This window comes from Eupeodes corollae, chromosome 1 (assembly GCF_945859685.1).
Source record: "Eupeodes corollae chromosome 1, idEupCoro1.1, whole genome shotgun sequence".
NCBI lineage: Eukaryota > Metazoa > Arthropoda > Insecta > Diptera > Syrphidae > Eupeodes > Eupeodes corollae.
The window spans coordinates 3,951,693-3,968,788 of record NC_079147.1 but is presented as its reverse complement, the minus strand read 5'-3'; the positions used below and the strand labels follow the sequence as shown (position 1 = coordinate 3,968,788).

The 17,096-nt window shown below is 34.9% G+C and overlaps 1 protein-coding gene across 1 annotated transcript in view; it reads right to left on the bottom strand.

Annotated features, from left to right (window-relative positions):
* Positions 1 to 17,096, bottom strand: part of LOC129953672 (octopamine receptor beta-1R-like) — a 141,247-nt gene that overhangs the window by 63,426 nt on the left and 60,725 nt on the right. The window contains exon 2 of the mRNA XM_056067001.1: positions 15,571 to 15,947. Within this exon, the coding sequence (XP_055922976.1) occupies positions 15,571 to 15,857 (287 nt within the window). The 5' untranslated portion in view covers positions 15,858 to 15,947. The remainder of the gene's footprint in view (positions 1 to 15,570; positions 15,948 to 17,096) is intronic.

Here is a 17,096-nt window from a genome sequence, read left to right as displayed (position 1 = left end):
TAGAAAATATCTAGGAAAAAAAACCCTATGCAATATACTTTAATCGAATGCTCATACCACCCGCATCTTCCTACATACTGCCGCCCTTGGAAGGTACCTACACTACGAATTAAATTATCAAAATGAAAATAAAAAGAAAAATATACAAGACGCGCTAAGAGAATAAGCACAACTTTTTCGTTTTATCTCTTCCTTAAATATGACGTTGAGGTATGAAGTCCTTTCAAAAATTTGAATCTATTCAAGGCACGTTGCTGAGTTCTTTTCCCCCTGAGGTCGATTAGTTGGTTGGTTCTGAATGTCCTTTTTTTTCCATCTTCCTTAAATATGTAAGTAAAAAGAGAAATAACACAAAAAAGGAAAGGAAACATAAAGTGCGGGATAAAAGCATTGGTGCTGTTGATGTTCTCTTTTTTTAACCGATGCATTGTGTTTTATGGCTTGTAGTACACCAGAATTACATAAAAAACCTTGTAAAAAAGGATAATGGCTGTAGTCGCAGTGGAATGGCGAGCTGTTATGTTATGGGGTGGGACGACTATGGAGCGGGTTTTCCTCATTAGCGCTCTCCAATTGTGGGACTGTTTCAGATTCAGACGACCGACCGCACTAAATCTTGCCGTTGATGTGGCTTTTGGGTAGGGTATACATCATAATAGTGTACGAGTATATGGGACATAATGAGGCTACAGGTGCATGGTCGTCCTTGTTGGAGGAGAAATATTTCCATGTTCAGAGATAGTACAAAATTGAATTCTAAGTTGGTAGTAGGAGTGAAGTTAGATGGTACCGATGGAGGTGTCACCTTCACACCCAGCCAACACACTTGGGCGTATACTTAACATTTAATTTTTAAGAGTATAATACATCTTAATACACAGCCCCAGGCTCAAGGGTGCTCTTGTTAATTACATATTCTGTCAATAGTGCTTATGAAAGCTATCATTTTAAATTATGAATTTTTATTTTGAAATTGTGTGTTAAGTTTTCCATTTTCCACCATCAGTTCCAGTGGCACAGGTAAGAAGAGTGTATGTCTATTAATCTATATCTGATGTTGAAATTAATACAACTAGGTACCTACACATTTCATTACTTTACAAGCTTCTTATTAAACCCACAGACAAATTTATAATTCAAGTGAAAATAATATCAAAAATGTTCGCCACATTAACATTTTAATTGAACATTTCATAAATTGAAAAAGGGAACTTTAACATTTGCTTGTTTTGATCCTTGAACTATTCAGTAGGTATCTAAACTTTGTCTATAATTTATGTATGGCAAGGGATCAGTTTTCGAATGTATTTGATTACAAAATTCCTTGTTTTTCTTTTTTTGCGTTATGTTCGTAATGAATCTTCTCAGTCGTTAAACTTATAAGAAAATTTAATTCCAGCTTTCAGAAAAATCCAATTAAACTCAGCAATATTAAAACAAATGTCTGATGCGTATAATTGTGTAAGCAGCGAGGAAAATTCTTCCTTTAGTGACACCTGCTCGAAGAAACAAAAGCACTTAAAAAAATTGCAATTAATAATTAAAAAAAATATAAATAATGGAAGTCCAATCCTCTTGTTTTTTAAGCCCTTTTTTGCTTTTTGCACATCAGATAATCAACTATCCAACCATGGGTCAATAATATTCAAAATTTATGTTAAGGCTTTCCACTCAATTATGATTCCATTGATATGGCAGGGCCAGGGTTGAAAAAGGATTTTCTTTAATATTTTGATATTGTTGTCGTTGTTTCTGTTTAAATCATTCAGCCTTAATCTTGTCCTTTTTGTAGGTATATTTATAGTTGAATTCATTGCCAACTTCTGGAAACTGGAAAGCTTTTAAAAATAATGACTTATATAGAAATAAAAAAAGAACAAAAAATCTATAACTGTTGGCTAGCATCCCGGTTACAAAAAATAATGTTGTTAACGTATTCTAAGCAGAAATTATCATAAATATAAATTGATGATGCTCACTAATGTTCATATAAAATGAGGTCTTTTTGAATTATATTCTTATGAGGGAATAAAAGATGTATGCAATGAATTATTATTTTTTCAGAACATATACATACATGCATAATGTAGGTCTTTAAAAAGGACATTTTTGTAGTGTTTTGTCTGATATTACAATCTTTCACCGATATATACGTATGTGTAGGAAGAACTCGTTTTTTGAAAAAAAAAAAAATATAAGAAAAACACTGTTATAAGAAACACTTTTGAACATTATTCAGCCCACACGCTCGTCTACCGATTTGTCTAAAGTTTTAACAAAATATTAATAATAGATTTTCGTGATTGTTTTTAATATAAACGTTTTTATTCGAACAAAATTGTTTAGCAGCATTTTTTAAAACTTCGTATTTCTTATTTTTAACCAAACTATCGACTGGATTTTTCTTAGAATATTATCCTACATTAACAACAAATTTTTGGATAAAAACAGTTTTAGTCAATACAATCATTTATTGAGAAAATTTGTTTAAAGTATCTTAAAAACGACACGCTCGTCTACCGATTTGTCTAAAGTTTTAACAAAATATTAATAATAGATTTTCGTGATTATTTTTAATATAAACGTTTTTATTCGAACAAAATTGTTTAGCAGCATTTTTTAAAACTTCGTATTTCTTATTTTTAACCAAACTATCGACTGGATTTTTCTTAGAATATTATCCTACGTTAACAACAAATTTTTGGATAAAAACAGTTTTAGTCAATACAATCATTTATTGAGAAAATTTGTTTAAAGTATCTTAAAAACGACATTTTTATAAGTGTAAGGCAGTGTATTTAAAGAATATAACCTGGTAGCGTTCCTAGATATTGAAGGAGCTTTCAACAACGTCAGTTACCAGGCGATCACAACAGCAATGGATAAGCTGAAATTAGAGAAGTCACTCATAGATCTTATAAGTCTCATGCTCAAAAGCAGGACAATAATTTCTAGCATGAGAAGTTTTACTACCACCAGATCGGTGAATCGAGGCACTCCCCAAGGTGGAGTCCTTTCGCCTCTTTTATGGAACATGGTAGTAAACGACTTACTTACAGCATTGGAAACAGAGGGTTTCAAGGTGATTGCCTACGCTGACGACGTTGCGATATCCGTATCTGGGAAGCACCCCCAAGTTCTCTCGGAACTCCTACAAAATGCCCTAAACAGGCTAACAGAATGGGCTAAGCAATGTGGATTGGACGTCAACCCACACAAAACAGAATTAATACTCTTTTCGAGAAGATATAAAATTCCTTAGATTAGCCCACCCAAGATTAAAGGAATACCATTAAGCTTTTCCGACCAAGCTAAATATTTGGGCCTCATTTTAGACAAAAAACTAAATTGGAAGGCAAATATTGATGAAAGAGTCAAAAAGGCTACTGTAGCGCTTTTTACTTTTGCTTTTGCTTTTTACGGCCATAGGATCAAAATGGGGCTTCTCCCCAAAAATAACCCACTGGCTTTACACTTCGGTAATCAGGCCGATACTCATTTATGGAGCCGTCGTATGGTGGACCGCACTGGACAAGATGGTAAATCTAAATAAACTCATTAAAGTCCAGCGGTCAGCAGGTATGTGCATCACAGGAGCACTTCGCACAACACCAACCGCAGCACTGGAAGTGCTTTTAAACCTAACACCACTTGACATCTTCTCTAAAAAGGTGGCTGCCAACTCATGTGTAAGGCTTAGAGCCACCTCTCAATGAACCAGTAACAATACTGGACATACAACTATTCTAGACAATTTCAGATCTATCCCAGATCGCTTAGACTATACCACCCCAAAAATGGTATTTGGTAAAAGATTCCATGTGTCCATCCCTTCAAGATCCTCCTGGGAAGAAGAGGGACCCCTGGAAGACGATGCGGTACACTTCTATACTGACGGTTCAAAGACCGATCACGGAGTTGGAAGTGGTATCTTTTCAGAACAACTGAATCTCAGTCTATCCTATAGACTTCCCAATCAATGTAGTGTATTCCAGGCAGAAGTAATGGCGATTAAAGAAGCACTATCCTGGCTCAAAGAAAACGTTATATCTTGTAAGGATATACGAATCTTCTCAGACAGCCAAGCCGCTCTTAAATCTCTCGCGTCTGTCTCCACAAACTCTCAAACAGTCCACGATTGTCAATCATCTCTGAATGAGATGACGGAACAGTTTAATATTCACCTCATTTGGGTGCCGGGCCACAGAGACATTCCGGGAAATTGCAAAGCCGATGAGCTCGCCAAAAACGGAACACTTCTGCCTTATGTTAGACAAAAACATAACATAGGAACACCACTTGCTACATGCAAATATCTTCTTAAGCAATATGCTTTAGAAACAACAAATACTAGATGGTCACAAAGTACCACCTGCCTGGCAACCAAGCAAATATGGCCAAGTATTGACTTAAAACGGTCAAAAGGCTTGATATCACTGAGCAAACAAAGTATAAGCTCTACAATTGGAGTAATAACGGGACACTGCCTCATAGGCAGACATGCTCTGAGGCTAGGGGTCTACACAAATGACTTCTGTAGAAGCTGCATGGACGAGGAGGAAGAGGAAACAGTCCAACACCTTCTATGTACATGTCCAGCACTCTCCATTAGAAGGAATTAATTTCTCGGTAATCAGTTCTTCGATAATACCAGTGAACTGGCAACGATTGACACAAAACGTCTCTCTAACTTTATTAAAAGTACAAAATGGTTTGTTTAAATTCATTACTCTCCCATGAGTAACCTCATTAGTGGTATCACAAATCACAATGGACCCTTGAGGTCTACGTGTGTCAATGATATCTGGACAGCCACTCCAACCTAACCTAACCTAAGGCAGTGTATTTAACCCTTGCTAAATCTTTTTAGTCGAAAATCAATTTTAACGGAACCAACTTTTAGTGGTGTTATTTTTTTTGCTTTGATTATTCTCAACATTTTACCAAATGTCAGAAACGTTATTTTTTGAACGTAATATCATTTCTTATTCCCAAAAACTGGGTAAGTTCATTAATGTTAAAATGCAGCAGTAATGCAAGATTTGCGTTCATAAATGTAAATAGACTGCATTACTGCAGTCGGTAACTCTGTTCAAAAAAGCAGTATGACAGCTGAAATGCGATCAAACCTGCAGTAATGCTATTTCTGTTGCTGCTCTGCAGGAAAATGTCAGAACAAGATGAGTAGGTAAAATAATTGAATATTTTTTAATTTTTTGGCTAAAAAAAAGATTTGTTATTAATAAGTTGAAATATAATATACATATATACTTCATAGAAATGAATGAGATTTCGGAAGAATTTTGTTAACACACTTAAAAACCAAAACTCGCGTAAGGAAATAACTTAATTATTTCTGTCATTTTATAGGCGCCTACTCTGATGACATTTATATACTGTTTTTTTATGTTGTATGCCTGCCGCATTTTTGCAGTATTTTTTCTGTTCATAAATGCATTACAGGAATTTTGTCGGGATGGCTTGTGCAACTAGTTGAATTTTTGAACTTACCCAATCAATGTGACTCGAATTTATATCAATTTGGTATCACTGCGCAATGTATAATTTAAAATTAAATTCAAGTTGCTAACGTTCGAAACATATTTGAGGTCAACCAAATTTGTCATATATTATAATCTGTAAGACTAAATTTATTAGAAGTCAATATCTTCAGTAGTTCTTGAGAGGACGAGAAAAAGTATTTCGAGCGTACATATACATATACGCATATAGTTTAACAAAGCGTTACAATAACACAACCTACCTACGGAAAGAACTAAAAACAACCAATTACCAATCCACAGTGGAATATAAATAAAGAACACACGCACACCCTACCTACCCACTCCGATTCCCATTGAACGAAAACCCAAACAACATACCATAAGTATACCCGATTTCAAAAACTTAGTACAAAATTGATGTAAATTATTTTTCATTCACATGTTGTTCTGGAAAAAAAACAAAAAGAATTAAAAAGAATTTCGAAGCTATTAGCCGAAGTGATAAAGTTTTATCTTTGTGATACCGAAGCGTAAGATTTCTACGGTATTTCCCTTATCTATTCGAGCTACTGGATTGCTGCAACACTGGGTGGTGTGTTGTTAGAAGAAAACGTATTCCTCTTCACTCTTAAAGACGTGTTGCTGGCACCTGGCTGTATTCATATCATATACATGTTCAAGAAGAACGAATTTATAGAAATGCTTGCCGCCTGGAATATCGAAACCGAATGTAATATGCCTAGCTAGCGTTTAAGAGACTACCTCAAATAGGTCTGTTCCCACGCTTCTACACAAAATATTTTTTGTACAATTAGCAGAAGTCACCAAAAAAAGAGTAAACACCTCGCTAACCATGACGACGAAAACCCCATAAAACAAAGAAACCACAAAAAAACACCAAATGAATCCCCGCAAATCAGATCCAACCAGTTCACTTTTCAGACGCGACCACACATTTTAACTCCTTCACTAACCATATCTGACATTGATTTTCAATGAGTTTTAAAGCAGAAGTAGCAAGTAAAGTAAGCAAATGGGGAGTGAAATTTTTCTAAGAAAACTCCTTGGAATTCCTAGAGAGAGTAGCTGAACAATATACAACCTGACAAAAATTCTACGGACGCTCTCGAAATTGTTACGGGGTAAGGCCCTGAAATGGCTTCGCATCTACAGTGACGGATTCACTTTAAGAAGGAAGATTTCCGAGAATCGTTAATGCGATACTATCAAACACCACGATACCTCGTAAAATGGGAAGAGGATGTTATGCTCATGTGTCAAGGAACGCGTGAGAATGTCAAGGAATATATTTTGGCTATACCTAATCCGACAACATCAACGTATGAAAATTAACGATCAACTCCACCGAATCTTCGATAGCATGCGTCCTGAATACCGCCTTTATATCCGCCGGTGTGACTTTGAAAATTTAGACGATTTTATGACATTGGCAGACAAATTTAAAGCCGTCAAGAAATACCAGAGTAACATCCACCATGGAACCGTAAATCCTATTCCAACGCTTCGTCGCAGACTTCCACAGACCGTTCAGTACAAATATAAGACCCACTGTTGGAAGTGCAAATTAAAGCGTCATCGGAAATAGACCTGTCATAGTCCTTTCCGGTTATTTTGTCCATTTTGCGAAGAAGATGGACGTTTGATAAACCAACATCAGGCTGTCCACTTGGCTAATGGAGAACCTATTGTCATCTCTATAAACACTTAAGTGTCACTCTAATCATTGAAAACATAAAAGTCACTGGGGCCGCAACCTATCTACCGTCGCCGTCGGATCGTAAAGGAAGAGAAATTTATCTTTATTCATTAAAAACGATACATTATTATTTTCAATAGAAAAAAACAACTTTTAAGCATGGCATAATAGCCATCTGCAGAATATTATCAAGACATTTACATTGAGAAAAAAAGAGTATACAATTATGGAATATAAAATAAATAACATTACAAAATGTGATTAACTTTTTAAATGCTGTTTTCTTAAAATGGCAAAGTAATTTAAAGAAGAAAAAAAAATATTTATACAATAAATATGAGTTACAATGAAAAAAGAAAATAATTAACAATTAGATACTTTAAATGATTGTTCGAAATATTTAAAATCAATTTTTTTTTAACTGAAAACCCGAAGATGGCGTAGAAGTGAAAAGGTTTTGGAGAATATGGACATTTAGTTAAATTAAAATAGAAAAAGGCGAACTCTAAGAGGTTCAAGTTATGGAATATTGGTACTTTTTGTTTAGTCTTTTCCTTTATTTATTTAAGTAGATACTTCAAAACAGACTCAAATAAGAATTTCTGTGATTATTTGCATGGGAGACATAGCGTACCAGCAATTTCCAACCATACTCCCCGTTAAAAACTCTTCTAATGAAAAGAAGCATTTATCAAAATAAAGTCTACGGATTTCTTGTAAAATACGATAAGTTGCTAAAAAATGGTAAACATCTTCGTTTTGGTTTGAGTTGCATAGTGAACAAATTGCAACTATGTCAGTTCTATGTGGCCTGTAGTTGAGCTCAAGTGATTCAGTCCGTATTTTGAATATTAAACTTATATCAGAGGCAGAAAGGTCCTCACAGAAATAATTAAAATCACCCAAAGTCAAACTGAGACGGCTAAAGGTTGCTCTAGAAAATGGTCCCCTATTTTATATTCATTGCTAAATTATGTAGTTTGGCAAGAGAATGCCAATTTATAAAAGAGGAATATCCACAATGGAGTGATATAAGCAGGATTTGCTTGCGCAGATTATCATTAGGTCTATGCATAACTTTAATATGATAGCCTGCGTTGGCCTTTAAATATCTAGCATATGTATATTTGTGGATGGATGCCCGGACAGTGCTACGCTGCAGCCGGAAGATCCTTTTGAAAAAGTATCTTTGAATAACTTCCATATCCTCTAGAAATTGGTACCCATACACTTGATTCCCATAACAAAAGCACCTGTTCACGGTAGCCTCAAAAACCTTAAGTTTTGTTGTAGGGTCCACGAAGCTTCTTGAAAAAAAATGTGGCCACTCGAGTTTATTGCTGATTTTTCTTGTACCAGCTTCTCTTTAATATGATTTTTGATGTTCAAATTATGAGTGATAGTAAAACCAAGATATTTATACTCGCTGACAACTTCAATAGTGTAGTATCTAATGTCCAATTTAGTACATTATTATCTGAACGGTTTTGAGGTTTAAAAATCATAAGTTTAGATTTAGGAGTGTTGATTTTGAGATCCGACGAATCGCAATTTCAGTTTATTTATCTGAAGCTGCAATGTCACTGGGTTATCAGAGAATACCACCAGGTCATCAGCATAGAGCAAAACCTTCAAAGATAAATCGTCATATTTGACGCTTCCCGGTAATTTATTTTCAGTGTCATTGATAAAAAGAGCGAACATCAGCGGACTCAATATACAGCCTTGTGGAACACTTGTTTCGGTATTAAAGGATTTTAAAATAAATATACCATTACAAATCATTGCAAATGTGTTTAATAAAAATTGTTCATAAATCCGAACAAATTTAGATGAAAGACCAATAACTGCTAGCTTATATAAAAGTGATCTCCTGTTGATGGTATCAAACGCAGTTTTAAAATCGAGGAAAAAAGTGTATAGGGGCTTCTTTTTAACCATAAACCGTCTGGCAACGCGCGTAAGAGCAAACATTTGATAAATCGTTCAAAGGCCCGCCCGGAAACCAGCCTAATATCGACTTACCAAATTATTTCTGTCAATCCAATTCACAAGCATAACGTACAACATTTGTGCAAAACAGTCTTTTAAGTGCCTATATAGATTTTTGGTGAAGTCGGATTACCCTTTTTAAATAAAGGAAATATTGAAGCCAAACGAAAGTAGCTCGGAAATTTCTCTTTTGAATTCTTATTCGATAGGAATGCTATCCAAACCCACTGCTTTGTTATTTTTCATTCTGCTTAGAGATGCCAACATCTCAACCATTGTAAAAGGAGAGTCTAGCTCATCGATTGAAGCATTTTGCAAGGCAAAACTGATTTCATTCTGGTCAGGATCTGGCAGTAGTAAACTTGCAAAGTACGTGGCTTGCTGGGACCTCCCAAAATCCGTAATTTGTACCAGAATGACTTTGAGTCCATACAGTCTACAAGTTTAATAAAAACTGTAACAGTTTCTATGCATGGGTTATATTTTCAAGCTTAGGACCACGCTTGCACTTGATTGGATTCTCTGCACAATCGTTCCTTAGTTTGCACGTTTTTGAATTACCTTTTTTGTGGCATGCTTAAATAATTTGAATGCGCTTATATCATAAATGTCAAACATTCAACTAATATTTCAGCGCTGTCAATTTTAAACTAACCGACTTACTAATATTCTCTTAAGAGCCGTTCACTTATATTTTTCTGAAGTAAGAAACGTGGAATTAAACACATTATTTCTTTCATTTTGTTCGAAATCCTGCGTTTTTTGAATTAGTTTTTATATGTTTGTTTTAATTTAATAAGACATTAAGTCAGCAACAGCGATTTAAATACTTATTGATTGAAGAATTTCCGTTTGTGTGATATGAAAAAAGGCAGTTTTGTATTATTTTTGAGTTTTCTAATTGCGTATCATTTATTAAAAAGAATACATTTTTTGTTGAAATTAAACAGAAGTTTTTTAACTTACTGTGTTACAATATGCATTTATCATCTCATCATATAAAGAAACTTTGTGCCTTGAAAATATCTCTTGTAAACTATGGATGACAACAATTTCCAATTCGATGTCCAGTAAATACAAACAAAAAATTTAACCCCTTACCTTGTATTTTGGGTAATATTTATGATTAATTACATCAGAATTCTGCTTGACCAAGAAATTTATCCAACATGAAGTTAATTATTTCCAGAAATTTGCTATAGGACACATTGTTAGGATTATTCCTTTTGGTTTGGACTTTGGAATAACTTTCATCCTTTGTTCATCCCTCGAAGACACTCGACAACCAACAACCGACGACCGACACGATGACAAGGTTAGGTAGGTAGGTATCCTTAAAAAGTGAAAGTCATCTCCGCCTTATATTGGTGTCATAACTTTTCCTTCTAATGCAGACGATTTATTAATTTTTCCACTTTGACTTTGTGCACGATGTAAGAGTTTTTGTTTTTGAAACATCAGGGTTTATTTTCTCACCCAAAATTAATCTACTGAAAATGATTGCTTAAGAAACAAGCCATCCTTGTGACATTTTCCTAGTTATAAGGATTTAAATTTGTGGAAGAATAGAAGCAGCCATGAAGATCAGTTACTAAACGGAAATTTTGGCTTTACCCATCAAGATATGAAATTGGATGTGATTTTTGTTATACGGTTCCTTAAAAAAAACCTTTAAACTAATTTAAAATTTCTCAAAGTTTGACAAATTAAAATTCATCAGGTTCTTTCCGCAAATGAATATAGGGTTGAAATGAAGCACGAACAATCCCTTTGAAAAAAGGGGCTTTTTTTGTTATAACCTATACATTTTTTTAATTTTAAATCCCTAACTTTTACTACTGATTAAAGGTTAAGAAATATTTCGTATATTTATTTACTCTATGTTTTCCGAAACAAAGTCAAAATGTAGGCAAAATAAGTAAATACAAGAATTAATTTGGATTAAAAACCGCATATCCCCAAGAATTTGAAGTATGCAGAGTGGGTAATCTACTAGTTTCTAGATCAGGACTTTTTCTGAAATGATTTATCTTGACAAAGACAGAATTTTCTTTATAAAAGTCTCCACAGAAAGTAAACATTTTTAATAATAAATAAGCTTATTTTAACTATCTTTTAATTAAAATAAGTACTATTCTCGTAGTTATATTAACATAATTAGAGAATTTCCGTTTTAATTTTAGTTATCGATTACATTTAATGGTAATAAATTCAGACTGCAGTTTTTTCTCTATTCCATACAATATATAAAATAAGGAATAAGGAATAAGTTGTCCAAAATACCCACAATTTTGATTCAAAATACATCACAATATTCTTTTTAAAACAAACACGTTTTCCACTTAACATGAATTTCATTTTCACATCAATCAATTAAAAACATTAATTCATTCAACAATTTGGCTATAAATGTAGGACAGGTGGCTATAAAATCAAGTTGACACACTCCACGTCCACGTTGTGTTGTGTATAACTACGCCAGAGTTTATTGTTTGTTTTATTTTTATTTTAACTGATAAAAAGAACACTTTGATTTAATGTAGTTACGTCAGTAAAAATACTGCTTGTTTGTGCAATAAATAAGGTTACCATTTTGTCTGTTAAGTTTATAAATATTGAATTTCAATTTTGTTGATTTTAGCTATAAATATAATAAATTGTAACGAGTTCTACATAAAAGTTGATATTAAATATTAGAACTAATTATTCCTTGAGTTCTTAAAGGATCTTTTACCGAATTTAAAATCCAAGAAAATTTGTTTGCAATGGGAGAATTATTTAACAAAACATTGAATGGTTTTGGTTTAATCCACATAAGCTGATTAGTTTAATCATTATTTTTAGTGTCAACCGATTACACTCCTTTTGTAAGCTCGATTGATAAAGCCAATTTCATTGCAGCATAGTTTGCTGTTAATTTGTTGCTACCAATGGGCTTCCTGCGTACAGCTACAGTTCGAAGATCTCACGGTACATTACGAGCCCGGAAATTCAACATCGGCAGACTAAAAAATCCCACGCCCTGTCAACAATTTAGGGACCACCTGTCACACGAAATGAGAACAATCAGCAGCACAGTACACGACGATATCGAACTCCATTGGAATGCTGTGAAAAATGTTTTCATATCAGGTGCTGATAGAATAGTCGGTCAGAAAAAAGGAAGCAACAACACTTGGCTTTCAGAAGAATCTTGGGCAAGGATCAACGAACGCAAACTGTTAAGGGCTCGAATGGATGAGCAAGTCAGGAGGTGGAAAGAACACTTTTCCGCGGTTTTAAACAGAGTGTTTGCAAACAACGTGCAGCCGATACCTTCTGAAGCGCCGGAAGAAACTAATCTCCTTATCCGCGCCGCACCTCCCAGTAAAGATGAGAAGGCACTTAAAATTAAAAAAAACGGTAGGATTTAAATGCAATTCCGGCACAGCTTTTACAAACAGCACCAACGTGATCAAGCGAACTGCTTCATCGGCTCATAAAAGAAGCTTGGACCACCGCAAGCTTCCCCCATGAGTGGAAGAAGGGAATTATCGTCAAGCTTCCAAAAAAGAGATCTAACAAAGTGCGAACATTGGAAAGGAATTTGCGTTCTACCTGCATGCCGTTGCCAAAATAGTAGCAAAATTCATACTGGAACGGATCAGAGAACACCTTGAGGCCACACTCGATGCCGAACAAGCAGAATTCCGCGCTAGATCCCACTTTATTTATCATATTAACACCCTACGGATCATTATTGAACAGTTCATCGACTTCGAGAAGGCCTTCGATAGCGTTAACAGGGTATCTGGTTAGCTTTGCGAAGGAGAGGCATCCAAGAAAAACTATTATTATTGGATGGATCCAAGTGTCACGTTCTGTACGATGGTAGGTTGTCACATGATTTTGAAATCATGACAGACAGGGCAGTATTCTGTCGCCAATATTGTTTTTGTTGGTGATAAGTGATGTACTGCGCTCAGCTCTGTCAGGTAGCGGAGGGATCCAATGCACTTTGACATCTTATTTAAAGCACTTGAATTACGATGATTGCTTACTCTCTCATAGGATCATGGATCTGCATCAAATAACAACAAGTGGGGAGAGAGAAGCAGAAGTTGTGGAGCTAAAAATTAATTCCGGCAAAACAAAAATGATCAGCCTCGGAACCCGCCCATCCTCTCAAATAAATATTTCCTCGCAACCGGTGGAAAAAGTGGAGACCTTTCAGAAACTTTGAAGTATCGTTTCTATCGAAGGCGGCACCGAACAAAACGGCAAAGCATAAAGCGACATTCGGTATGTAATCGAAGATTTGGAGTAATAACTCTATCAGCTAAAGAAAAAAGCTACGACAGTTTCGCACAAATGTCGAATCTGTGCTTCCTTATGGGTGCAGCACTTGGAAGGTTACTTTAGCCATTACAAGAAAGCTGCATAGAATAGATGCTTTAGTAACATCCTAAAGGTGTTCTAGCCAAACCGTATATCAAATGAGTTCCTTCATAGAAGTACAGTCCCGGAACATATAGGTTCTGTAGTACGAAGGCGTAAGTGACAATGGATTGGACATACGCTTTCAAAAGGTAACGACTCCATTGGAGGCCAAGCAATGCAGTGGAATCCGCTCACACAAGAAGGAAGAAGAACTGGACGACCGAAAAGCACATGGCACAGGACAGTCGAGGCGTCACTAGGCAAGAGTTTGAGTGAACTGAAACACATATCCGGAAACCGAACACGATGCCGGTCTGAGGACTTAACACAACACAATGGGCTACTCCTGTACTTGAAAGCGTAAACTATTCTATGTGAAAAATCTTTTTTTCGCACTCGTTCAGTTACTAGAGTACTTAAAGATATTGACATTCACAAATCCACTGGCCCGGATAGTAACCCCGAAAAAAATGAATGCAAAAAATGTTCTTCAACGCTGGCAAAACCAGTGCGTAGGCTTTTCCATCTGGCCTATTCTACCTGTCTCTTACCAAGGGGATAGAAACTATCGTCCAATTGCACTTACGTCCCCTCTTACCAAGGTCATGTAATTACTGATATACATATGTGCAGCTTAAGAAATATCTTGAAAACCGAAAGCTTCTTATGAATTTCATTGGAATATGTCCACTGGTTATCTCTTAGTTTATTCACCGTTCAGGGGAAAAAAGTTTGGCATCAAGCTCTATTATTTTAAACGCTTTTTGTTGGTATTGATGAATCTCTTCTTTGTTCTGTTACAAATTACCTTTTGACCCGTTCACTTCAATTAGTATTAGACGGGTTCAAATCTGATATCCACAAAATAAACGCTGGTGTTCCACAGCACTCCGTTTTGTCCCCTAATCTCTTCCTTATATTCATAAATGATCTTTTGTCTGAACCTTCTTACCCACTTAATTTTTTTGTTGGCGATAGTTCCATCAGCTTTTCATATTTCTTTTTAGATTCTGATCCTAGCTCTTCGGACGTGGACTACCAACGGTGGCGTATGATTACCTCCATTAACTCTGATCTTGACACCATTGTCCTATGGGGAATCAAAAACCGTTTAGAATTTAATGCTCCGAAAACTCAATGTTGTCTACTGTCGCAAAAGTGTAACCCTTCCCCAACGTCACTATCCATGTTGCTTGGGTTGTTGCCCCATTTAACACACATGAGAGCTCTAAAAATGTAAAAGATCGTTCTCTCACCGACATATTTACTTTTTTTTTTAAACAACCTCCGCAAGGTCTCATGCCTATCATTGTATTGTCGTCCTTTTATAAATGCTCTAGTGAAATGGCCGGTTGCATTTCTCCACTTAAGCAATTCAACCATAATACCCGTACTTCTAGGAATGTTCATTACTTTACCTTTGTGCCCGATTTCGGACGTATTGTTACGAACAGGGTTTGTTTCCTTAGCCGCACTACACGAATGTGGAATACTTTAGCAGGCTTAATATTTCCCGCTCAGTACATTATACATTAAGAATATCTAACTTTTTTTCAGAAAGAAGCGACTAAAGCGACACCTAGACATCTGTAAATCAACTTATTCAATTTGAGAATGGGGGAAAAAATGCTTACAGCTTTTTTATGAGATAAATTTATAGATTTTGTTATATAAAGATATTTCAGTAAGAGTTAAAATGACACAGTTGACATTTTTGAAGTTGCATCCTTGGATATTTTTAATAAGAACTAGGCCTTACTAAAAATTTAACTGCAACTTGTATTTATTCTTTAAAAAAGTGGCAACAAACACCACGGTTTTTGTATCTCTGAATTATCTTCCAGACATATATTTCAAGAATTTTTTTTTAGGATTCCTTGTTTGTTTTCCCACAAAAAACAGTCTTATTTTCTTTGTCGTATAATTTATAATTCTTACCTTAGTTTGCGATGTCGCATAACAGACACTATCACCAGCATATTTCCAAAAACTGCTGCTAATATTATGAAACCTATGACAAAGCATTTGAAGATTATAATTGGTAGATGCGTTTCGAACATTATAGGAACTGTTGACTGGGCAAGCCTCTCGGCATCGCTACTTTCACCACTGCCATTTAGATCGACTTGTTGGCTATCTGGGGGCTCGAGCAGGATCACATTTCTACCGGGAGTTATTATAGTTGTGGTTGTCGTAAAGAGAGTTGAAGTTGTAATCGGTGTCATAACAATGAAACCGAAAACTTGTATATTTTCTTCAGTCCTTTATGTTTCTAACAATGAATAGCAATGATGGAAGTCATAATAGTTCAATGCCTGAAAAGAAAAAGAAACAAAATTGATATTAAAAAAAAAACTTCGTATATATTTTCTATTTTCTCATCAGTTATCATTGTCATACAAGTAGTTTAAAATAAACTTTAGCTAGACTTGCATTATGTATAAATAAATAAAATATATATGTTTGTTTCTAATGAAGCCATTTGTAAAGTTCTATAAAAATAAAGAAAGAAAAATCAATATATTTGTAGTTGACTGCATATGTGGGTAACTTTTCAGTCAAAGGACATTGTTTTTTTTTATTATTTTTATTTTTTTGAATGACAAAACAAACCTAACAAATAATTTATCCTGATGATGACGACTTTGAATGTGCTATTTTAAAAGAAACCACATGGCATAGACAGGATAATGTGAAAGAAACATCTGGTGAACTCAAGGATTCTGACATAGTAATGATGCTTCATAACGTCAGAAGGACTTATACGGATAGTAAAAGATTTATATAAATGTGTATGCTTGTATGAAGCTACATAACAGTAGGCTGATTCGAGTGTAAATTGTGATATCTTTTGGGTTTTGGGTTCTTTTTATATGTGAAATGCTCATTTTAGTTTCCATTTCCTTTTTACCTCATAATTCAACCCTTTTGTGGATAACATCATTTCTGGTGTTGATACTGATACTTTGCTTGCAGCTTGTTAGATTCACAAAATAAATGTTAATTTACGTAACGATCCAATAGCAGGTCCTTCAGAATATAACTTCCCTGGAGAAAGGATTTGAATATTGTGTATAAATGTAAAAGTAGAAGTATTGCTTCGGGCGTCTGAAAGGGAATCGTTATAACAGGAATAGGTTAAGTCTATACCTTAAAACCTCGCGGACCAAAGTATTAGATATTTATTAAAATTATTTTATATTGTAAAACTAAGTAATATTTTTAAAAAATTCCTGAACCTAATACAAAAATTGTCGAAAAAAATATTTTGATTTATCATGGATACAATTTGTGAACCCAGGTCCGAAATTTGTATATCCTGAAAAGCTGTCCAGGCATATTATTTCTTAATTATTTAAGACCTTCTACTTTCGTTGGCTAGCTATTATTAATTTCTCGACGCATTAATGTTTCTTGAAATTAATCTTATCAGTCCTTCACAATAACCATCGCCGCCATTTTGT